The 25,463-nt window shown below is 44.3% G+C and overlaps 1 protein-coding gene across 1 annotated transcript in view; it reads right to left on the bottom strand.

Moving 5' to 3' along the window:
- The window catches only part of LOC137272895 (fibrocystin-L-like), a 74,328-nt gene that overhangs the window by 3,064 nt on the left and 45,801 nt on the right, over positions 1-25,463 (bottom strand). The window contains exons 35-57 of the mRNA XM_067805317.1: positions 24,463-24,633; positions 22,267-23,745; positions 21,681-21,830; positions 21,014-21,191; positions 19,782-19,935; positions 18,899-19,055; positions 18,211-18,290; positions 17,705-17,834; positions 16,485-16,853; positions 14,359-15,860; positions 13,347-13,506; positions 12,272-12,502; positions 11,196-11,447; positions 10,178-10,426; positions 8,638-8,808; positions 7,439-7,669; positions 6,155-6,868; positions 5,285-5,450; positions 4,207-4,439; positions 3,608-3,853; positions 1,953-2,776; positions 752-1,129; positions 41-416 (exon numbers count right to left, since the gene is read on the bottom strand). Coding sequence (XP_067661418.1) covers positions 41-416; positions 752-1,129; positions 1,953-2,776; positions 3,608-3,853; positions 4,207-4,439; positions 5,285-5,450; positions 6,155-6,868; positions 7,439-7,669; positions 8,638-8,808; positions 10,178-10,426; positions 11,196-11,447; positions 12,272-12,502; positions 13,347-13,506; positions 14,359-15,860; positions 16,485-16,853; positions 17,705-17,834; positions 18,211-18,290; positions 18,899-19,055; positions 19,782-19,935; positions 21,014-21,191; positions 21,681-21,830; positions 22,267-23,745; positions 24,463-24,633 — 8,601 coding nt within the window. The remainder of the gene's footprint in view (positions 1-40; positions 417-751; positions 1,130-1,952; positions 2,777-3,607; positions 3,854-4,206; positions 4,440-5,284; positions 5,451-6,154; positions 6,869-7,438; positions 7,670-8,637; positions 8,809-10,177; positions 10,427-11,195; positions 11,448-12,271; positions 12,503-13,346; positions 13,507-14,358; positions 15,861-16,484; positions 16,854-17,704; positions 17,835-18,210; positions 18,291-18,898; positions 19,056-19,781; positions 19,936-21,013; positions 21,192-21,680; positions 21,831-22,266; positions 23,746-24,462; positions 24,634-25,463) is intronic.

Below are 25,463 nucleotides of genomic sequence, written 5' to 3'. Positions count from 1 at the left end.
AGTGTGTTCATAATCAGATTGTGTATATGTGTTGACGTACCAGGGGAAGCGCTAACGCCCGTCACCCTGATGGCGTTGTTCTTGTTCCTGATTGCCCACGTGTTTGCAAACACCGCCGCATCCTTCGGAGACTGAACAGGGTCATACGTGACGTCAAACTTGAACTGACAAGCGCTGGACTTTTCGATGACGAGATTCCGAAGTGACGCAGTTGTCACGTCCACGAACGTTTCGACGGTGAAGTTGTATTCTGACGGTGTTGACCACACGTTGAAGGACAGATAGTAGATTCCGATTTCAGGGATAGAGAGGTCAGTGAAGTCTACTCTACCGGTCGAGGGGTTGAAGACGCCGTCCAAGGTGCCGTTCAGAATGGAGCTGCTTGCCAAAGACGCCGTTACATTCCAGGTATGACCCTAAAATTAAATATTTAACTTATAGAATAGATGTTAAACAATGAAATGTTTAGGAATATTTTGTGTCGCAGTTTCTGAATGTGAGAGAGAATGCACTTTGACGTCAATATCACATACATGTGTATTACAATATTACAAGTTAAAAGAAATTTAAGCATTATCCCATCAACACACAAAGATGAATTTAAAAGGAATGAATCTTTCGACTTTCGCGAGAAACCGATCGATGAGCATGTTCACATATTTCTTAACAACAGCAATGTCCAGTATTATACCGAACGCAATACAAAAATAAAACAATGGTTGGTACTGTTGAACCTAAAATAGTTCCTCACCCTCCAAGCAATGTCGGACAAGGCTGAACCAGTATCCTGGTCTCGCAACTCCAACGTGAGCGAGATGAGTTCCCCCGCTAGCGGATCAGTTGTCGTGGACACCATTTCTGCAGTCATACGTCGCGCTGGCACTGTCAATGAAGACACGGTTGTCGTAAAGTTACCAGCCTCAGCAGGGGAGACAACCGTGAAAGTAATAGTGTAATCCGACCCAGGACGAGAAATGGCGAGATCTGTGAAATTCGCCCAGCCGTTACTGAAGGTCACGGTAGTCGTGCCTTGCAACACGGCGGAGGAATCACTTCTAGCTCCAAAGGTCAAATTCGCCGTCACCTGCCAGGGATCGCTGTTTGAACCTACCAGACTGAGCGGCTCAGCCTGAAATAAAATGATATAATTACGAAAACAGATTCATCGATATTACAACTATGAGCTATGTTGCATCTAACAACGATGTATATAATGTATATGACACTTGTATAGTGAATGTAGTGAATATATTGTTAACAAGGACAGCGGAAGGCAGTGGCAGTCAGAAACTGGTGCTTTGTTGCTACCATGCCTCGTGGGCTCAGAGTGAATGTGCCGCATCTATAGTTCTATAGTTCTGTGAATGAGTAAAAGTTTACGCCCCTTTTAGCAATATTCCAGCAATACTAGGGTACCGGGCACCAGACATGGGCATCACATCTTGTACCTATGATTGGAATCGAACTCGGCCTTCGTCGTGACGGGGAACGCTACTCAATGTCCAGGAAACGTTATAACATGACACTGATCTCTGCTGAAAGAACACCACGTGCACCCCAATATTTGTGTTTAGTTTGTTCGCGGCATATATAGTATATAGTACCATGTGTATGAATTGGTTTTGTAAATGCTTCTTTGCACTGTTTACACCATATTCCACAATAAAAAAACATATATTCAGAGACAAAATGAGAAGTCATGTCGGTGTTCCATGAAACTGACAGCATTCAGAATGCTGAGTTTATAGGATTGTTTGAACCACCCATGGCTATGCTCAGGTGTTTCCTAACGATAGACAAAGGCAGGGTGCTGCCTGAAACCAAACAAACGACGTGGAGCTCTAGAACTACTTTCGCTTTCCTCACCCAATTTGCACACCCTGTTTGTTTTAGAAAAATAATTTTCAACGTGGACGTGAAACAACTTGCGAACTCTCTCTTGTAATACGTACTGAATCATCATATACTCTGAGTCGGACTGGTGTTTCAAACACCTTCTCTTCCCGCCCAGGAACTGGTGTCTCGTGTGCAGCCATTCTTCCCGCCTTGTTGAGGACATACGGCTGGTCGTCAACAGTGACGTCTTGCCATGCAGCGCTGTTGACGGGAGGGGTGGCTGTGATCAGACCCACGGACAGAGGCACGGTGCCGTTTGGAAGTACGTTCATAGTTCCCAGTGCCACGCCATTGGATATTGAAGTCTCCAACTTTTGGATGGCGGAATAGGCTAGTGGCGATGAATCACCAGGTTCGTCACCAACCTCCACGTTGACTTTCGTACCTGTTGTGGATCTCTTCTTCCTGCCGACAGACTGTTCATTGACCACGTTCACGATCCGGACCTTCCTGGGGTCGACGTTGAGGAAAGCAGCCATGTTGCTCACAAGGTTCTCTCCAAAGAAGTCGTCAATTGTCATGGCGGGGAGCGTGTAGGAGACGATGATTACTGAGGCAGTTCTCACCTCAACAAACGCAGCTCCCGTAACAACAAAGAACAGCATCTTCTCCTCTCTGCTAATGTAGTTGGTGCCAATGACGTCAGTGGCCGGATCTGGCATATACTGGGTTGGCGTCATGTCGGTTCTCAAGAAGAAGCGCCCGTTTCTCGTTTCGCCGTTCTTGGGCATGACGAGGGTATTGTTAACGTAGACGTCAAGTCGGTTTGGTCTGCCGTACCAGACGCCAAGTCTAACGCTCTGTGTGGAGTCCGCGTTGAGGAGATGATAACGACTTGTCTGGGGTGAGGTACTTGTGAAGTAGATGTCGAAGGTCTTATCTGGGAATACATATGAATATATATAATTTAAACTATACTATTATGTTCAAGACCGTTACATATGTTGACATGAAAATGAGGAATATCACCACATGCATTTCCTTAGGACTATGACTGTTTGTATATTAATCACCCTTAAAAGATGATTGGTACCGGTGTGTGATCTGAAATTTGCATGTGTGCGATTTTCATTTTCAACCAAAGAAACCGGCCAGAAACAAACACTAATAACTGTTTGATGCAAGATGATTGTCAAAATTAATAGCCTGCAGTGATTTATCGACCTTCATGAAAATTTTCAATATCCATGACAACACATGCATGCGCTGTGTTTAGGGATGATGATGAAAAGAAATGGTTCAGACAAGTGTGTTAACCTGTACACTTCTTATTCAAATCGAAAGTTCAAGCCTTATGCCTTAAATTAAAACTTAGAACTGCTGAAATAAAAAATACAATTAAGCTGTCTAGTTGCGTTACGTATGAAAAAAGAAATTCCCACTGTCGATATGATTTTAGTCGCTGTAAGCTTAGTTACTAAAGCAACTGAAAAGACCCAAACAACGTGCGTGATTGCCCTTGGCACTTCCCGAGATCTTAGAACTTATTTGACAAACAACATTCCCTTGGTGCGGACTAGTAAAGTCTTCTGCTTGTCTGGTAAAGTCTATACACTTGTCACCGTAAATCTGGTGGCGGAAGTAAGCTGTGCCCCGTCTCGCTTATCGCAAGTTGCCGTGCGCAAAGATAGCTGGGAACCAGCATAATACCGGAAGTAATGCCTCGTGAGGCGTACAGGTCTTATCTGACAGAATATAAACTACTCCTTACTGGTTGCGACAATGGCCTGGAAGGTGGAAAGTCTCTTCCTGCACGTGTAGCCGCTGCACCAGCCGTGATCCTGGGGACCGTTTATGAGGTCAAGGTAACCCTCGCCCAAAATGGCGACCGGAGACAGTCTTCTTGTTTCTGTGTCAGGGTCCATGCTTTCAATGACCAGCATCTCGTAGTCCAAGTTATGACACTCGTACGCTCGCCAGTCGTCGTGGTAGACGCAGTTGGTGTTCCTGTAGACACCTGGAAGTACAGGGATGTTGGAAATTAGAAATGGAAGCCAGGTCGTGACTGGATTTCTGGGTTGAATGAGACTGGTTTTAAGACACGTTTAGCGATAAATAAGTAATTCCAAGACATGTTGTACACAAGTCGGAAGCTAATACTTTAACCTCTAGACTATGCCAGTGACCTACAATCGAGCAGCGCGATTTAGAGTCAGTGTGTTTTATGGTTCCAGCGGGGGACACCAGGAGTGAGTTTCACACATTAACATTGTACCCGTTGAACCTGGGGCTTCGACATGACGGGCGAACGGTTTAGTCATTCGGGACAATGTTCATCTAGAACGATATACAGGCAGGGTATGGTGTTACCTTTATTCGGAGCCAAAGAGTTAAGAGGTATCCTGGTTCCATCCAAGGCTGTCTGCATGACCTTGGGCACCCGGTAGTCTCCCAGGCCTCTCCGCGAGTCGCCATTCCACTCGAACTCGGACAGTGGTATTGCTGCCCCCGGTGTGCCGAGGAGCGACCCATCCATGTCCTTAATGAAGGCCTTCTTAAGGCCATCACAGTCCATATCAACGCAGTCAGCAGAGTTGATTTTACTGTAAAGAAACATATGTAAATATCTAAGAGAAATACATAGAAACCTTCCTCTCTTGGCGGACGCTATAACAACTATACCACGGAGGTGGGGTCATCTTTGGGAAAGTTCATATCATGCTGTGACGATAGATGATTTGTTAACTACCTATAAACTATGCATGTGTATACACTTCTAACCACAGATACACCATGCGTGTGCGTAATTACCCTTTAATCGTAAAATGCGAAATGACTTGGTTTTGTTTGGTCGTTGTTTTACGCCGCATGCAGCAATATTCCAGCCATATGCCGACGCCAAAGCGTTTAAAAAGAGAAACAAAAACGTAACGTCACACTCACTTCTGTAGTGAACGCTAAAATGTACCCTACATGAAATGCACGTGCATCATGAAATCGTGTATCACGCTGAGCTGAAGTCTATAACTTTACGCTTTAAAAATCCACAAACCACTAATGGCAAGAAAGTGAAAACAGTGACTGACGGATAGACATCGCGGTATGCGGTGGCAAGATATTTCAGCGTGTCAGCGTTTCATCTGAAACCTGTTCACCCGATATACTAATATGGCGAGTGTTAATGACAGATCCAGGTCAGGTTGACCTAGAGTTGCCATCTCTGCTAAGGATCGCTACATCCATTTGTGATATCTTCGTTCAAACACCATGGACCCATCATCCACAACAATCCATTTAATAGTACCTCAGGGACATTTCATGTCTGAATACAAAGAACATTCCATAGCATCAGCATGAATTACTGAAGATAAATTCTAACCCGGGTTCTTCACGGGTTCATTGCCTCGAGATACAGTAGGGACAAAACAACATAAAGAAACAGACTTACCCAACTCGAGGTATGTGTATAAAGAGCTCCCTGCCAGACTGTACATTGAGGAAGGTGAGGGACTGGGACTCGATGGGGTGAATGCCGTCATCGTTGTTAGGGTTGGTGGTGATAGCGTAGTCTTGGCTGGACGTGCATGACGTTCGGAAATTGGCAAAGGTCACATCTGTGATGTACAAATAACACGTTAAGAACACACAGAATTTTTAAAAACGATTAATCTCACAGTGTAATGAGGACGTAACTGAACTATATCATCTGAACAGAGCACAATAGGCGTCACGAACCTTGGAGGCCTGATGGTTACACGTATCGAGGAATTGTTTTAACATTAAGTGTACGTATCGAGAGGTACTTAAGGGACAGGTGACTGATCCGATTGGCTGACTGATTCCCTCGCCGAATTCAAATCGAATCTCTTGGTATTCCATACAATGCCTGTTCATTTTGACATAATACTCGTGAGGCCCTTTAAACATTCCTTTATACCGGGCGAAGAATGAGTGAGTGAGTTTGGTTTTAGGCTGTATGTAATACTCCAACAATATCACGGAGTGAGACACCAGAATGGGCTTCACTTATTCACCTATGTGGGAAAGCAAACCTTGGTTCTCAGCATGACAAGCGAACGCTTTTTAAGTGATGTTCAAAAGCTGGTATGGTGAAGATGTCCCATGCTTACGGACAGACAACTCCTTCCTTGCTACAAATGGGACGTTTCAGTGTAGATGCAAACATCGTTATTGATCAAGTGGTAAAGACCTGTCTATCTATAAACATTGATTTAACTGACCCATGGCTATAGGTCAGCCTTTGGTACAATTGACCTGTAGGTTAGTAATAGTCGTGAAAAATACAAAGTCCACTTACTGTTGACATGCATGATTCCACTAATCGCCTGATAAGCCATAATTCCGGCAAAAGGCTTCTCAGGGGCGTTGTTCGGGCCCTCACTGAAATTTGGCCACGAGATCCCAACTTTGCCGTGTGTGCCATTGCCCCAGCTTCTGCCCGCACTGCTCAGTTGGATGTTGACGTCAGAACTGTCCATGACGTCACTGCGGCAGTCGTATGCTGACGTTTTCCCGACAACAAAGGAATCTCTAACGCTGACGTATTTGTCAGAAGTTTGATGACCGACGGCGCTCGGTCCGACAACAAAAGGGAACACACCGACTCCATTTTCCACCGACACGAGCCCCTCGACGACAAAGCTCCCTGTGTTTTGGTAATACAAACCAAAGTCTACGTTCTTCCACGTCAGATAGTTGGCATATCGGACGCATGTTTCGCTGACTGCTTTATCTGCCGGAAACATCCCTACACCCATGAGATTTGTGTGAGCCTCGTTTCCACTCCATAGAGAACTTCCGGTACACCTCTCGCCAGGTGTGTGGAATCCCATTCTCTCACTTCCGGAAACTACGTTGTCTCTTAGAATGAGGTTAGTTGCGGCTATAGCCTCGATGCCACCTTCATATTCTATGTTGAAAGGTTCCTGCCTGTCCTGGTACGCGCCGGGCCAAATGGACAGAACCACGAGGTTTCTGATCAGTGTACTATTCTCAGAATTCGTGACAATTCCTGAAAATATACATCAATATATATTGAACATAAACATTAAATCCTAAAATGACTTTCCAAAACAATGAGTTAAACGATTACACATTGAAAGTCAAACATTTCCTCGGTATGGCGAGTAGAACAAATTAGATATATATATACAAGCCAGGCTAAGAATGTAATAATCAAGATACATGACATAGTCAGAGAGAGGGAGCGGGAGGGAGATCTGGGGTGAGAGAGGGAACGTGTAACGTGTAACACGAGAGGGACTGCGAGAAAGGGGGGTGGGTGGAGGGAGGGCGAAATAGGGTGAGCAAGTGGGAGGGAGAGAGAGAGTGGGAGAGAGAGATGGAGACAGAGGAAGAAAGAGTTGCTTCAAACAATATTTAGGTTTACCCAGGGTGGGTTGAACAGGCTGTGACGCAGTTCTTGAAACTCTGGAGTCTTGGTATTGGATAATGATAATAAGCTCGATTCGGAACGTCTTTACATGACTAGAGGAACCTGACATCACCAAGGGGCACAACTCTGACGAGGCACTATTCTGACAGCTGGGCAACTGATGTCACAAGGTAGACATATACATACCTGGTCCCACTGTATGATGCACGATGTTGTCCTCTATAACCAGGTCGTTGATTCCAAACGCGCCGATAGCTCGGGAGAAGCCGTTGTGGAAGGCGTTGCGACGGACGTAGGAGGAGCGATCACCGACGTTACTGACGTCCACGAACGCGACGGAGAAGCGAGGGTCGTATGACGTCGTATATCCTTCTTGACCCGTGTGGAAAAACTCCACGTTCTGAATCTTAGCAAATCCTGGGCGAAAGAAGAAAGGTATTATATCACCAAACAGGATCATGATTATTTGAACATTGTATGTTTCTCTGTTGCTTAACGCCGAAGTCAACTGTATTCCAGATATATGACGGCAGTTATGAAATAATCAGGTTTGCACCAGAAGTTGAACCAAAGCAGCGAGTCTGACCACCCGGAATGAGAGTGAGTGAGGATTATTCGGGAGAAATTTAAAAATAAGAGACTTGATCCCGGCACTTGGGCGTGACTAACGAACACTTTTATCACAACACTACATCAGCCACTCGCTGAGGATTTAGCAAACTTGATATTGCTTAAAATGATCCCTGTCATTGATATAGAATCATGCCGGGTGGTGGGGTAGCCTCGGGGTTAAAACTTTCGCTCGTCACGCCAAAGGCCAGGGTTCGATATCATACATGGGTAAAATGTGTAAGTGCATTTCTGGTGTCTTCCGCCTTGATATTGGTGGAATATAGCTAAAAGCGGCGTAAAACCATGCTTAATCACTTACAACCGTTCACAATCAACCAGAATGAGTAATTCGCTATTTACGAATACAGTGTAGGGTTAACATTTGAATGAATGTCTATGTTTACAATGTAAACGGAAGTGGCTGCTCTAATTGTTATTGTTCCTGCAGGATTAGCTAGATTGGGATTGTTTAACAATCACATAACGACACCATGCCGTTAAAGAAACACAAAGTATCACCACAGAGGCATTGGTATTTGACCTAAAAATGTTTGTCTTAGACTAGGAAAAAATAAACTAATTTCTTTGGTTTAAATACTTCTTTGACACGAAGTCTTTGAATCTTGATTCCTTCAGTTCTATTGGCAAGAGAATGCGAATGTCGTAAACGAGCGACGAAGGACGACAGTTTGAGTTCTGCAGTCAGTGAAAAGTATACTGTTGCTAGAATTTAGTGATCTGGAACATCTGTTGCAAGGGTAATCGATACTTACCGCTGTATGACATCGTGGAATCTGCTGTCCGAGCGACCAATAACCGGGTACCGAACGACTGATCAAACAGCTGTGGGTAATCCTCGCCTATGATCCTGATATTACGGGTCAGAAGGCCGACTTTGGCAGCGAGGTTATAACTGTGGCCATTGGAAACGGTCTCACTGACGGCTGAAAGGGAAACAGTGTTGGGAACTTAGCAGTGCCGTAACAGTGTCAAGGTACAGATGTCAGCGAATGAACAAGACACAAATCCTTTTGAAATTGTCAGCATCGGTCTTCGTCAGTGCGACTATTTACCGGTTCAGTGATGAAAACGATTCGCACTGCGATACGCTGATCGAAAAACGGTATTTTGGCATGCATTCGGAAAGTTTCGTGGCACTCGGAAATCTTTGCATATTTCCGTTTTTCACGCCACATGTCATGTGAATGTTGTACAATGGTAACCCACCACAACGAACAATTTATTGTGGTGCCAAATACTAGTCCTCGGGCAAAGGCTTGAGGATGGTAGCATTTTGGGTTGAAAAAGTTTTCGGTAAATGGAACTATTAAAAGGGTCATGATTAGAAGGTTTTATGAAAGCTTCATCAAGCATTGTGATTTTGTTTTTGCGGTATAAATCAAGCATTGACTCGATTGCAAGTAGTTGTTTAGGAAACGGTCTTGCAATATATTGCGATACATGTATAGCAATACAGACACTGACACTGAGTTTCAGGGGACCTGTTCCTCGTCGGCTTCCCTATAGGAGCGAGCACTGTCTGATCACAGCTGTCCAATGAATCAGGATCCAGTAGTATAATACCAGATAACTCTCAATGGAACAAAATGACCTTCCTTAATCAGTGGGTTGCCCCTAACACCTGCAAAGCTGTAGACCCTAAGGACCCAGAATCATGAAAAGTTTTGTTGGCCATAAGGACCTGTAGAAAAAGAAAGCAGTGGGCACGGGTGGATTCTGTGAGTTTCGGACCTGAGGACGAATGTTAACTTCGAACGCTGTCCTTAGCAGGTTCTTGAGAACTATGTACCAGGGTAGCTGAACTGTCTGGCAAATAACATACACTTGAACACAGTATGCAAACCAAACACCTCAACCTCTATAAAACCGTTACACTGTAGAAAGTAGTGACCGCCTTAGGTCCAAAACAGATTATACTTGTAACAGATCTAGCGGCATCTAGTAGCCATTTCAATTAACAAACCATCAAACGGAAATGTCTTTACGGGAACTCCAACTCACACGTTGGGCATAGCAAATGACCTTGCGTTTACAACCTCTATGTATTGTTTGTTGTGTAACTTGGCACTCAGAACAGATTCCAAATATGGTTATAACTAATCCATTCTTGACCAGACAGTCCAGTGATCAACAGCATGAACATCGACCTACGCGATTTGTATACGATGCATTTGTGAACCAAGTCAATGAACCTGATCTCACAATCCCGTTAGCCGCTTACGGCACGTATGGGTTGATAGAGGCCATTTTTAACCCGGATCCTCAGTGGTATGCAACGTCAAAAGTTTATACCTATATGCGAGTGAGCTAAGCTTCCGTTCAACGTGAGGGTGAGATTGCTTGCAGACACGGCAGTAATCTTGAAAGTCTCCGTGTGCCATGCGCTGTAGGAAGTCGGCGTGATGACTATCTCGGAATTCACTGCCCACGAGACCGGTTCGGAAAGCGTGATAGAGTTAACTCCCGCTGCGGCCGTGACACCAAGACTTGTCCACGTGACTCCGGGGTCAAGGCCATGCATATCCAGCCCGCCATACACAGCTATTGAAATAGTAAAAGGGAATTATAAAGAGAGCGTTTGATGGTAAACAGCAACACAAAGGTAAAAGCAAATGAGTAAGTTTCAAGAAGCTTTAAGACATTTTTCAGCAATATTACGACGGGTGCACCCGAAATGGACTTTACACACTGTACCCATGTGGGTATCGAACCCAGAGTGACGACCAAAATTTATAACTAATAGGCTATCCCATGGCCCACAAAATAAAGCATAAATATCACACAAAAATTGATTCGCAATATTTTTCTGAGTTGATGCAATCGCGATTAATAACATTAACTTCTCTAGCTCAACCTACATTCCCCCGTAGCAATATCGCTGAGAACTGTCATTTCTATTCACATTGCTAAAAGTGACGTAAAACTAAACTCACTCACTGAATATTCTGGTCTGCTGGCAGTAGTAGTTGCGGCAGCAGTAGCAGTAACAGTAACAATAATTGCTTATCAAGTAGTAGTGTTCACTTGAAGATGTTGCATCAGTAGCTATATCTCTACATCCTGTCGCTGCCAAAATCACTTCTTGTTCTCAGTTACGTCCCTTATGCGGGACAGGAAACTACCATGTGATCATGAATTGTCAGCGCCGTACTCAACGTGCTCGTTGGTTTCAACAAAGCTGTAGAAATCTCAGACCTGTATCAAGTGGGTCGTCCACTTCATGTTACACTACACCAGGAATATTTATAATCCTGTTCCCAACGGGAGAAAAGAACCTTATGAATAAGCCGCGGTATAACGAGGCACTCACCTATGACCTTTGACCCTAGCGTTGGACCGTCATTGACAGGGAAGACAGGGCTTGAGTGTGACCCAGACAGAATTATGTTGGCAGTCCCCGGGAAGGGATCATGAGCCCAGCCTATAACCAACCGACCATATATGATGATATACTTGGCCCGGAGATTGAAGGTCTGCGAGGCATTGTTCTCAAACTCCAAACCTCCGTGAATAATCAGCGTGTCAATCAGTGGAAACTCTTCGTCGGCAAGGATCCAGTAATCTGATAGGAAGAAAACCGGATTAGAACCAGGAGGTAAACTGACGAGCAAAAGAAAATACGCACCAGGTTTTAAACAATGTTTGTGGTCAGTAATTATAATCAAAAGACTTTTTAAAATATCTTAATTTTTAAAATGTTTTATTTTTTAAGAAAAAGTATCCAAAAGCAATTTTGGACATGCTTTTGTTTGCATTACTGATTATGTGAGATTATATTAAGGTGCCTGATTTTAAAAAAAAAATCACTTCATGCGCCAAAAAGCGGCGTCCTTCAAGAGAGATTGTTCCAAAACAGATTACTTCTCAGGTTGTTGTGTTAATGAAGCTCGTTTAATGTACCTATTCCACAAAGGAGACAGAGACAGATTACTATTTCATGTGAACATATTTTTTTCTAAAACAAAATCAACATGATGAACAATTCCTGTAAACGGCAAAACCATCTGAGGCCCCAAACATGTCGAGTGAACAACTTTGTGAAGAGGAACCGATTTTACATAGTACCTATTGTCGATTAGTTGATACTTATGTCTTTGTGTTGTTTAAGGCTGCAAACAGCAGTTGTCCAGCTAACTGTATGACAGCGCTTTGTACGTGTCGATTCTGGACCAGACTATCTAGTGATCGACATCGTGAACATTGATCTATGCACTAGGCTACTATGACAACAAGTCAACTGGGATCCTGCAAGTAGCCTCTTACAGGAATGGATTGCTTAAAATCAATTTTAACCTAGATCTTCACGGGATTCTTCAGTGTCTGCAGGACTAAAGTGCGACAAACGTGTTTACAGATTGCTGACTGAAGCATGTCATCGTAACACACCTCTGTCTATTGTTACGTTGTCGTTGTCGACGGGTTTGCCGCCAGTTCGGAACTCCCAGGAAGAATTGAGGGACCACGGAGTGGTATGAGCGGGTCGCGACAGCACGGTCTCTGGAGCTGGCGGAGGTTCGCAGTTTCTATAGTAACAGCGGAACGCTTGCATGTCGAAGGTCCTGTCCGAGGAATATGAAATGGCGCCACGCTTCTTCCTTGACCCGCTATTGCCGGACACTGAAAAAAACCCCATACAATCGTTACGTTCTGAATGGAAGATATAGTGTGGCTATTTCACGACACCCTGTCATCTAACGTCAGAAAATCAATACCTCCGTGGAATGATCTGCACACCACTGTTTAATTTGTATTGCTTAACATCGCACTGTTAATGTTGCAGATATTCGGGGCGATCTATCTCTCTAGTAAACTGCACAGTGCACAGTGTCTTTCTAATGATATAATAAAAGTTACATAATATTCAACTGAGGGCTTTTGTTTGATACGCTACAATATGTCACTGTAACCTGGTGGATCCTGCAATTGTGGTCTGCTTTCAGATGTTGATGATCTTTAGTCTGTTTTCATATTATATCTTAATAATATGAATAATAATGAAAAATTATACTGCACTAAATATAGCCTGTGAATGGGTGATGAAAACGTATATCCCGTTTAATGATGCCCTTTTAGGTAAAAATCGGAGCTACTCTAGCTGTTGCACTGCCCATTGTCGACATGTTTCACAGTCTAATTTATATGATCCCCAAGGAGTTGAAATTGATACTACCACGTGTTCTTGACATTCTGTCATCGAGGTAAAATACAAAGCACCTTTGACCAGCTGAGTTGGATCCCGGCGCTATACAAATGTTAGTACAATAATATTAATAAAATGTATTCCTGTTTTCGTGTTCTAGAGACGGCTAAAATAATGCGTGTTTGAACTGAAGACTTAACTCACTGACAAGACCACTATGACGGCAGGTGACGGATACAAAGAGAGTAGCGTTATCAAACCACAATGCCATGACGTATTCAGCGTCGGCTGCAAGCTCCGAGATAATTCACTTTCACCCACCGAGATACTTAATCCTGCCGTTTCCTTCATCATATGTCCAGCTTCCGGTGACATCAGAAGCAGTATTGAATGCCCCAACAGTCTCGTTGATGGTGACACCATCGACCTTGAAGCGATCGGGCTTTTCAGCCTGCTGGGACATGGTGATGTACTGCCCGGACTGAATAGAAGAGATGCTGTATTACGCCACTTTCAACATCAACATCCGAGGTAAATACACTAAACGACAAAAGAAACATTACCATCTATATTTATGAGTGAGTGAGTTGAGTTTTATGCCGCACTCAGCAATATTCCAGCTGTATGGTGGTCTGAAATAATCGAGTCTGGACCAGACAATCCAGTGATCAACAGCATGAGCATCGATCAGCACAACTGGGAAATTGGGAACCGATGATATGTGGTGAACCAAGTCAGCGAGCTTGACCACCCGATCCCGTTAGCCGCCTCTTACGACAAGCACAGTCGCCTTTTATGGCAAGTATGAGTTACTGAAGGCCTATTATGCGATTAGTGACTAGAAATATGGGCTTTTTATTTACTATGTGTTTGTTTGTTGATTAAACATCCCACTATTCCAGCTGAAGGCTCTGTCAAAGGTTGGGGTAGTCTGTGCACGGTGGAGTCCAGACCACGCAATCAAGTGATTGACACCGTGAACATTGACCTACGCAACTGGTATACGATAACGCGCCAACCATGACAGCAAACCTGACCGTGCAATCCAGATAATTACCTATTAAAACAAAATGGTTCTTGAAGACCAATTCTTACACGGATATTATTGATTGGGAAACGAAGGAACACACGTTTATCAACGATGTATGTTTCAAGCATGTATTCCATTCACCTCTTGAAACAAGGATATATATATTGCTGCCGTGCATGTTTGTTTGTTGATCACAGGATTTGTACGGTGCAGACTCAATTATTTACAGATCGCCGCCATGTAGCTGGTATGTTGTTGAATACGGTGTTACACACCAATCCCTGAACCATGTGGTATACTTACAGAGAAAGAGTAGAACTGCCCGTTGAAGCTGATGTTAGTCAAGTGTTCAGCATTAACAAACGTCATGGTATAGTCCTCGCCTTCCGGCAGCACGACCGACCAGCCAGGTTTGTGGGAGATTCGCTTAGTTCTGAACTCCCCTATACTTGTACCGTGGGTGTTAGTCAAGGAGATGTTCTTGCCCTGCAGTGATTCAGGTTCGATGTTGTTGAAGGCGAATCTGTGGAACCGTACAGTCGCGTCACAGACACTGCCAGGAATACCCACACTGAAGGCTGCTGTTTGTGTACACTTGGACGGCGGAAGGATGCCAGTCGTGGGAATTATAGATGCACCCACTGTGCCAGTAAGTGTTCCATCTTGGTCTTCAATGACCCCCTCGTGTTCCCATCCATAGGAGGCTTTGTTTGGCGAGCTCTCGAACTGAAGTTGGGAAGATTTATACAGGAAACCCCCACATTTATCCGAGCATGTTCCGGTGATCCGTGTCCATGAAATCGCGGAACAGACGCTTTTGTCAAAGTTTACAAAAGTGACATTTTTCATTAGGAATCCGTTATTGTAAGGGAGGACAATTCCACCTGTTGTGCAGACGTGTTCAGTTGCGAGATCAGGATGGTGACCAACAATAAGTCCACCTTTGACCATTGGACCGTTGTCCTCGTCGAATTGAGGAACTCGACCTAACAGTTTCCCTTCGTAGCCAGCAAGCTTGTTATTGACGAGGATGAAGTCGATGAACTGGAGTGAACCGCTTTGAACCGCCTCTGCGCCCTTTTCGCAGTTCCATGCAGTGAAGGTCTCAAACTTTGCTGCCAAATCCGCTGCCGAAGAGGAACAACTGCCATCTACTTTGGGGAAATAAAATTCAAAAATCCAAAGTCCGAACCAACCAAATGAATGAGCTGTGTTGTTTCTGAACTCTCCCAAGGGGACATTCTGGCAACAGACGCTGGTTGTGAAGGACGGGCCTTCCGGGTGCTTGTGCATTCGGTACCAGAATCCAAAATGGCTTCCGCCGGCTGCTGCATTGTGGGCCACGGTGTTGTTGGGGTTCGTGAGCCAGAATGTGGCAGGGGTGATGTCGTCGTTGAGAAGACTCGTACTCGCTCGAACGAACACGCCTAGGTTGTACCGGAAGTAGTTTCCAGTCTCGATACCATCTTCCAGGAAGAAGGCGCCCCCTCTGACGTCGTATAAGACGTTGTGTTCCACGAATGTGTTGTGGGTGCCGTGCACGTTGACGGCTCTGTTGAAGGTGTGGTGGATAGAGCAGCCACGGACATACGACGACGACATGTCACCGTTGAGATGGAAGTGGATCGGGTATCGACCGAGTCTAAAAGCCTGGCCAGCATGTGTGACCTCGATGTGACTGATTCGCGCTATAGCGAGGTTCTCGTCTTTACGTGGAGCGTGGATCATGATGCTGGACCCAAATTCATCGCTTCCCATCTCGGCACCGAATCGTCCAAGGAAACATGTTTGAGTAGCGAACTCTCCTGAAATATGAAAACACCATCAATGTTGTTCAAAATAGAGACACGTTACACTGTACTGACCAAAGTACCAATTATCGTTATACAGACTCTCAGCAAAATTCCAGCAAAAACATTAGCGCCTACAGGAATGGACTTCATATACTGTGCCAGTGTGGAATATCGAACCCAGGTCTTCGCCCATGACAGGCAAAAGCTTTAACCACAGTGCTACACCACCACGCCCTGGCCACAATAAGCAGAGATGGAAAATGGGGTGACTGCGCTTTAATATCACGTATGTGAGCGTACATGTAACTGCCTATGTTTACGGAACGTGACACAGTGACAACCCGATGTAGTTACATATGATCTTCACGACCAGACAAAGTATACTGACGATTCCTGGTTTTATCCCATATGGAGCCCGCGTACTCGGTGTGAGTAAGATTAGCTTCAAGCTACATTAAGCAATATTGCAGCAATATTGCAGGAGACACAAGAGATGGACTTCACACAATCTTCGTCGAGACGAGTGAATGCTTTAACCACCAGAATATTCAACCGCCCCCGACCGCTAGGAACGAACAAAGGGCCCTTCGTGAATAGACGTCTTTGGGCAAATATTGACTGGATAAGAACAATCACCTGTGTTGAATCCTGCGGGGCACGCCTCTATCTTCTCATCCCACTGCACATCACGCGACCCTTTGACCACCACGTTGTGGGTTAACAAACCAACCTCCGCCCGGAAGTCGACGTTAAAACCACTGAACGTTCTGCTGATTCCAATATGCGTGTAGTTCAAGGCTGAATCTAAGGTCAGGGTCACGTTGTCAGCGGCAATGGCGGCGATTGATCGTATTTCACTTTCCTTTTGACTATGGTGTCCTCCGGTTGTTGCTATGACGATCTCATCGCCGACCTCCCAGTTCACAGGATGTTGGAGGACGATGGTGGTGTCTCCAGCTGTTGCTGTTGACGCGAGACGTGTCCAGGTCACGGGAGTAACTTTGCCTGGAAGCAGAGGCATTTTCACATAATAAGGCTATCAAACTATTTTCCTAAATATGTTGCGTCACATGAATCACATTGACAAACAGTTCATGGGTTTCATTTGTGTGTGAGTACAGTTTTACGCCTATTTTAACAACTTACAGAAACAGTGAAAACGGGGGACAACAGAAATGAGACTGACACAGAATACCCATTTGGCAGCCGGACCCAGTTAAATTTGGTGTTAGTTTGATATTTATGGAAATCAAGTACATCAAATAAAGTGAAATTAAGATATCGGGTCCTCATCATTTCATCCTTTTATCTACCAACTGAACGTTTAAATCAAGTAGAGATTTGAAATTATGACCGTTTGTTAAACAACGTTATTAAATTGAATAAAATTTTGGGAAGATTTGGGCGGGTCAATATTTCCTAGAAGGGGACACCACACTTACTATCCTACTCGGATACCCGTTATGATAATTCCTGACATCAAATATGTAAGAAAAGACTGTATATGTTTCAGCTAAAATTCGGGGTTTTAAGTGTCTTAACAGTGTATTCAAAACAAGCGACTGTAATTGTGTCTAAATCTTCAAAGACAATGCAACATTTGAACCGTTGTGTAATCTTTTAGTGATATGAGCGGATCCGGCTACTGGCACTAGTAGCGGTCTTCACTGGTTTAACAATAACTTGGGAATCGAAGGAGGTCTTTGACCTTATAAGCGAACGATTAAAGAACAGGACTACCCCGCGGCTTAAGCAGTTGTTCAATTAAAAAAATGAATTAATCGTAACAAAGCAAGAGAATTGAAATCGATGTTCAGTCGGTCAGTGGTGAAATTATAAATGACAACAGAAAGTACCATGAAGGTCAAGAATTCCTTCTCTGACCGCAAGTGTCTTGGCGCCAAATATGGGCAGTTCTGGTGACCGGAAGTTACCATGCATGGTGATAACTGCTTTGTGCTGGAAGGGTTCCGCTTCTGTGCCGACCTTTAAATAGATCACGTTTCACTTGTTATAAGTCATTGCAAATGTTCATCGAAGTGTGAAATCTACACCAATGCGTTTTTATGACTTGGACCATGAACTCTCATGGTCTATATAGATACATATACATGCTTTACATAAAAACGTAAGGACCACCTAAAAATTTAGCGAGTGAGTATGGTCTTACGTTGCTTTTATCAATATCCAAGCAATATCACGGCGGGGGCACACCAGACATGGGCATCGCACGTAGTGCCCACGTGGAAAACAGAACTCGGGATTTAGGCGTGATGAACGAGAGCATTACCAACAAAGTTACCTCACATCCCACTACTGACGACGTTTTCACCATGGTAACAGTTGTGTTACATATTCTCACCTGCAACTTTCCTCCGTCTGTGATGAGGATGTTCTCAGCATGTAAGTTTAAGTCTTTCTCGTCAAATATCAGTTCACCTCCTGAAATTCATGGAATTCAAGTCATGTCCCTCATTAATAGCCCTAAACAATAGCTCTGCATCACGTTTGCATTTTTAAATGCTTCTGCTGCGAAAACAACAAAACACAAAAGTAATGCTATGCACGACATATTAGAGCTCATTTTACACATACCTGCTAACACATAGTGCATCATTGTCAAAACCAACTTTTATTTCAGATACTGTTCATGAAAGTACCGAAAGATTCAAATAGTAATTCCACCAAAGAATCGCATATTTCAAAGTAAGATCAGTTTTGTTCAATATTCGTGCACATATGCAGTGACTTCCTTGCTTGAGTGTTTGTCTGTGACTGCCTATATAAATTTTACGCTATTTTACAATGTTTCACGTCGTTTCACTCTCAGCGATTATAGGGCGGCGGCGTGTAAGTAATCCACTATGGACCAGACATTTCAGTGATCAACATCATGAGCATCTGCCAACGAAATCCGGCAACGATGACATGAAGATCCATCGATTGACACCATCGGGGACAGACATAGTTGAAGCATGTTATAATGTTCCATTGGCGTAGATCGATGTTCATGATGTCAATCACTGTAGTTACAGAACTACAAATCTTACCCTGGATGATGAGCATTTTCAGAATGGGCGTGTCTGTGTCCAGAAGAAGGATTTGGCCTTTCGGGACCACGACAAGGTCACCTTTGGTCGGAGGGTCAAATCCACCCCACGTGTATTTGGAAGACCACACATCAATGTACTCAAAGTCTGCTTTTGTCTGAAACAGTTAATGAATGAGTACAATTCAAAGCCACATTTATCCACTAGGCTACCCCGCCCGTATACGTCTGGGAACTCGAGGGCGAGGCATTATTCTGAATAATACGATTAGCGAAGGAATGCAAGACTTTAGTGTCCAAATGAGTGACATTGGTTCCTTTAGCATGGTTCAGTAAGTAATCGAGTCTGGACCAGGCAAATCAGTGGTCAACAGCATGAACATCGATCTACTTGGGATACGATGACACATGTCAGCCAAGTCAACGATCCTGGTCACCTGATCCCGTTAGTCGCCTCTTAAGGCAAGCACTGATTGCTGAAGACCGATTCTAACCTGGATCTTCACGGGGCGAAAGACATTTGTATGAAATAGTGAACTCGAAGATGAACAATCACCGTGAATAAATCGCGGAGTATGTATGTAGTAGATCCTAGGGCGCTATGCCAAAACCATTCTCAGTTTCCTTCGGAAGTGCATAGTCATTGAATGAGACTTTTCTATCTATCGTGCCATTTTTTTCGATTCGAATGAGTGTGTTGGGTTTTACGCCGCTTTTAGCAATATTCAAGCTTCATCACGGCGGGTTGCACCAGATATGGGCTTCACACAGTGTACACCTGTGGGGAATCTGTGGGGAGTCTTCAGCTTAGATTACCTCTATTTTGAATCGAAAGATATTTGACTCCGTATGGTAAGGAACACAGAATTGATTATGTACTGTACCTGTTTCGCCATTCCGTTTCCGTTGATTTCAACAATGACTTTAGTCTTCTGAGACGATGTAGCGCCTGAGATGCAGATAATTTCCGTTGTGGTTACCGTGGAGACGGAGCAGTCAGCGCCACCTATCGTCACCTTAACTGCCGCTGTGCTGCTTCTGAAATGCCATTGGAAACAGTCATTCAGTATTCATATCTCAGAAGCTCAACATGTCTTCACAGATGTTTTCCCATTCATATCCGTCTTATGTTGATAGACGTTCACGATATTAAGCACTGAATTGTACGGTTCCCAATTCGCTTATTCAAAAGCGATTTGAAATACTAGTGACGTTAATCAACAAACAAGACAATCACCTGTGTCGTTCATTCAGGTTTTCGTCCCGTGGCGTATTACATTGCATTGTGCGCTATTCGAATAACACATCACATACTGCACTGTTCTTCAAACACATGTAATATATAAATATTCATATACTGAAAATCTGAAGAAGACATAAACGTGAGCGCTTAATTTTATGAGAGTTCACTTTTTAAAGCTTGCGTTTCTTAATTTGCTGTCAGTATATTATCCATAAGGTTAATCAGACCTGTCATCTTGTTGAAGGGGCATAACTCAAACAATAACCGTAAAAGTGACCTCATATATTCACGTCCTCTAATAAGGCTTCGTGAGAAACGTTTTCGATAAGAAAAGAGTTAAGAAAAGCACAATACTGAGTGTGCATGTGTGGAAAAGAAAAGATACCCACAACATACACAACTGATCAGTGTGAAGTCGATTTCGTAACATTTATTATCTGTTCCGATGGACAAAACTTGAACACAGCCTATGATGACTTTACTTAGAAACAATAGTGAGTGAGTATGGTTTTACGTCGCTTTCAGCAACATTCTAGCAATATCATGTCTTGGGACACCTGAAATGGGCTTCACACATTGTACCCATGTGCGGAATCGAATCCAGCTCTTCGACCTGACGGGCGAATGCTCGAGCCACTTGGCTACTCCTATGCCCCTTTCAAGGATACGCATTAAATCTACTGTGAGAAAAAGTCATGCGATTTATCATGTGGAATATTTCTCTAAGATTTTCACTTCCTTATATTTCTTTCATCTATTGTCAGGCCCTAATCCTGCTGTTCAGCTGTTGTAATTTTAAAATACCTGTATTCACTGTTTATGTTTATATCTCCCTGAATGTCAGTGGTGGGCCAGTGAGGCGGGGAAACTCACCCGAACCCAGTCCCAGTAATGGTAATGCTGGTACCACCGCCAGTACCGCCTCTCAGCGGGGACACGCCGGTGACCTCGGACGTCAGGCTGGCGTCGTACGTGTAAGCAGAGGTCAGCGTGTTGATGATGCCGTTGACTGTGACGACGACATCACAGCTCTCTGTGGTGGTCACGCTCACTGAAGTAAAGAGCATTATCAATATAATACGACCATATATCCGAGTGTTATTTAGATATTACTGAAGTAAGTAAGCATGCTTGGGAAGGGAACTGGGACAAATAAATGATTGGTTGTTAAACGCCGCACTCGGCATATTCTTGCAAAAAGGGCGGCAGTCTGTAAATAATCCGTATATGTCTTTTAACATGCATATAACAAACCACGATTATATCGAACTAAGACAACTGGCCCTTTTGAGTTCGTTCTATCAGTAGTTAAGTGTGGGTACTGCGTGAGTTTAGTTCTACGTCTAACTCAGATCCACAAGATCTGGATAGTCGCGAGTGAGACAAGCATGGGTTGCTGAAGATCAATTCTAACCAGAACTCAAACATACCTAAATCGTCGGTATCCTTCAAAACAACGGTTTGGGTTGCCTAATGTCATATTTTCAAAATCGAGTTCAATTTTTTTCATTGCAAGATCATATTGACCATTCCTACTTACGTCTGGACGGTGTGATGCACACAAACTGGACGGATGTCTGAGAGGCGTTGGGGGCTGGAAGACAGTCCACCCCGCACACGGTGACGTTGGTGCCGCCCACCAGGAACCCCGTGCCGGTCACTGTCACGGTCTGACCCCCGGCAATTCCACCTGGAAAAAGAGGATATCATTTCAAAACACGTTAGAATGATAACTAAGGTATACAACCCCATTATAAGCCTTGGTTGTTTCATACTTTACATCGGTGCCTATTTACTCACAAACATAAGGAACGCAATAAAATACAGGGGTAAAATGTTGATGTGACAGTGCTTCAGAAAAATACCCTCTTGTAACCGGAGTGTGATTGTTCCTTTTGTTACAAAGGTACGTTGAAAGGAATTTTACCTCTATCGCAAAAATGTCTTCTTACTTCTAGAGAAAGAGAGACAGGCATCCTTACGCCAAATTCCCGCAATATTACTGGAGGCTTCATGATTTCATTTGACATTTTAAGGAAAGAAGAGTAACGAAGAGAATTTTGGGGCGTGAATATGTAAGTTTCAAGTTTGTGGTTTTCTTGTAAAGTCATATTATGTCAAGGTACCTGTCGAAGGGGAAATCCCAGTGGCGTCCATTTCATACGTCACTTCCACTGTCTGCGCAGACGCCCCACTTCCGGCCACGACCACTTTGATTGGATAGGTCCCGGTTTGCTGGTCGCCTAGCGTACACGTGATGGAGGTCGAAGACGAGGCTGTGACGGAGCACGTAACCCCTCCAACTGTAACGGTGTTGTCAGAGTTGGTGGAACTGAAACCGGTCCCAGAGATCGTGACTGTGTTGCCGCCGATTCCGTTTGTTGGAGACACCGATGACACCGTCGGCGTCGCTGCTGTTGAGTACGCGAACGTCTCGGATGGATACGTTGTTCCTGCTGACGTAACTACTACGTTGACAGATCCAGCAGTGTGGGATGGAGTGATGCAGCTGATGTTGGTTTTGTGGACAGAGACGATGGTGCAGTTACCGCCATCAACTGACACTGTGGTCGAGTCTGTGACGAAACCATTCCCTGTTATCGTTAAAACGACTTCGCCATTGACGCTACCAGATGACGGTGACAGGGATGAAATGGTTGCCAGGCTCTGGACCGTGGATGTGGTAACAGCCCTCCCTTGTCCTTGTAACCGGACATCGATTGTGTGGGTGCCGACGGGGACGTCACCAACGTCACATACAATTGTCGTATCCGATACAGATCCGTTAAGAACGCAGGGCACTCCCCCTACGGTTACAATGACGTCAGCTGCAGATGCCCCAAACATGGTCCCAGTGATTGTTAACGTTGTTGATGACGTGTTCACCGTTGCTGGGGACACGTCACTGACAGCAGGAGACAAATCTGTGGAGTAGTTGTAGTTGCAGCTGGTATTACACGACACAGGCAGCGCGTTGCCACCAACTTGGACCGTCACCGACACCGTCACCTCTCCAGCAGGACCAGATGGGGTGGAGCATATAATATCAGTGTAGTTAAGACTCTCCACAACACACTCGTATCCCTGTAGAGTTACGGAGATATCGGATTTTGTTCCCTTGAATCCTGACCCCGAGAGTGTGAGAAGAGTTCCGCCTCCTGTTGACCCTGAGGACGGTGACATTGACTCGATGACGGGTAGAAGGACGAATCGCCGGGACAGGTCTCCAGGGAGTGCTATCGCCGCGTTCCCTCTGTTCCCAATCCTCATGGACAGTTCCCCGGGAACTCCAACTTTTGGTGAGTTTGAGGAGTCAATCCTGAAGGTCAAGGAATCGTTCGTGCTGGACTGAACGACACCCACAGCATCCCCAATCCTGACTTCATTCTGGCAGTTTGTTAAGCTGAACCCTGACCCCCGAATCACGAGCTCGTCCACAGATGACCCCTGTCTCAAGTTGAGGGCGGTAACAACCGGGGAACTGCAGCGCCAGAATTTAAAAGTGAACTTTGACGCGTCGAGATCAGCTGGCTCGGAATCTGTGCAGCCGTCAGCACCGTCGGTTGTTCCGGGACATAGGCCGTTTTGAGCAGGATCAGAGCCTCCTGTCGGATACAAGGGGTGGTAGGCAGTTTATGTCGTGTTCATGTTACATCAGGTGGGGTTATTCTCGTCCTTTATAAGATACTTGCTGATTATCTGAGCAAGGTAAGTATATTTAAAGTATTAATACATGTATAAAACTATACTCATGGAAGCAAATAAGGGATCATATAAAAGTACACGTGTTCTTTTAATTATTTCCAGAATTTCGCGCACAGAGCAATACATGTTGTGCGAAGATATCTGGAAAAGAATAAGGAACACTTACAGTTTCATGAGTTCTCTTGTTCGTTTCCACGCGTATATATTGGAACTTTCATGGAAATTCCATTTGGGGAATTTGAAATGACATTTGCCGCACGCAAAAGTAAGGACGTATATTAGCTCTTAATCAACCAATTAAGTTATGTGGGTTTTAGTGAAAGCCATATTTACAGGTATTGTTGAAGAAACATATTCAACGCGAATTGGGAATAAAAAGAAATAAAAGATGCCAAATTAAAACGAATGGACTCTGTGATTAATATTTATTGGCGTGATTAATATTTCAGCTGAAAATTGTTCATCGTTTACAACACCCATTCTGAAATTGCATCGAAGTGATAGTGCGTGGGTATTCTGACGAAGCACATTGTCTTCACGACCAAAGACGGCTAGGCCTGTTTCAAACAACTGTACCCCTAGATCTGTACGAGGTGCGACAAAAGGGCCATAGATACCTGTCTGGTACACAGCCTCGTGGCCGAACACGGTGACTCGCAGAACCTTGGTGTGTGAGGGTGCTTGAACCACTGTGACCTTGCCCTTTAAGGAGATAGTGTCCAACTCGTCAGCGTAGCCGCTCCAGTAATGGAAGTTCCCGGCGGCCCCGAACTTGTACTGGTACTGACCTGTAGGGAATATCATTATGTGTATATCATGTACATCTATTGTATTCAGCATGCTATATCTCCTTGTTTTGCTTTCATTTTTGATATTTTGTTTTCTACGGGTTGTTCGGCTTGACTTGATCAAGTAAACACTAATGCATTGCGTGACCGTGTCACAACTGGTTGAGTCTATTATTGTGAAGGGGTGCGCTTTTGTCAGATGATTGTCCGAGCAGCCGAGTCAAGGCCGCCCTTTATCATCTCAGTGTTAGGTACAGATAGCTTAATGTCTCCTATTCGGGCTTTTAGGCAGCGAGCAGCAGTGAATCGGAATCTAAAAGTAACTGACATTACGTTGTAGAGTTAGTTAACCAAACTAGATAGCTTAATACTGTGAAAACAATTGAATTACAATGTGAAATGATTGGGTTTTTACAGAAGAGTTGTTTTCGGGACAGGGCTCTCTAACGAATTCATGTGTGCATATTTTACACGAACGCAACAATAGCAACATTCCCTGCTCCCCTCTTTAATGACATTAACTCGACCAGCCGCATCATTCGTAACTACTCGTGTCTTCCCGGCAAACCTTTTCTTGTAGGCCACGGAAAGAGGCGAGTAGTTACGAATGCAGTCGCTTATGTCATTTGGCCTCCCGAGTCATGATTATGTAGAGTAGCCAAGTCAAGCTGATGAGACTGTAAACATATGTGCTGATTTTGTATAATGAGGGACGGATGTATTTCAGGTACTTGAACTGATGTTGTTCATGCTTCATGGGATGGTTCTTTGGTTGGTTGTCACACTTTGCCATACTATGGGGTGGGTGAATGTTTTACACCGCATTCAGC

This window comes from Haliotis asinina, chromosome 1 (genome assembly GCF_037392515.1).
Source record: "Haliotis asinina isolate JCU_RB_2024 chromosome 1, JCU_Hal_asi_v2, whole genome shotgun sequence".
NCBI classification, from domain to species: Eukaryota; Metazoa; Mollusca; class Gastropoda; order Lepetellida; family Haliotidae; genus Haliotis; species Haliotis asinina.
Note: the sequence above shows the minus strand (reverse complement) of the source record. Positions and strands in the feature narration are given on the sequence as shown.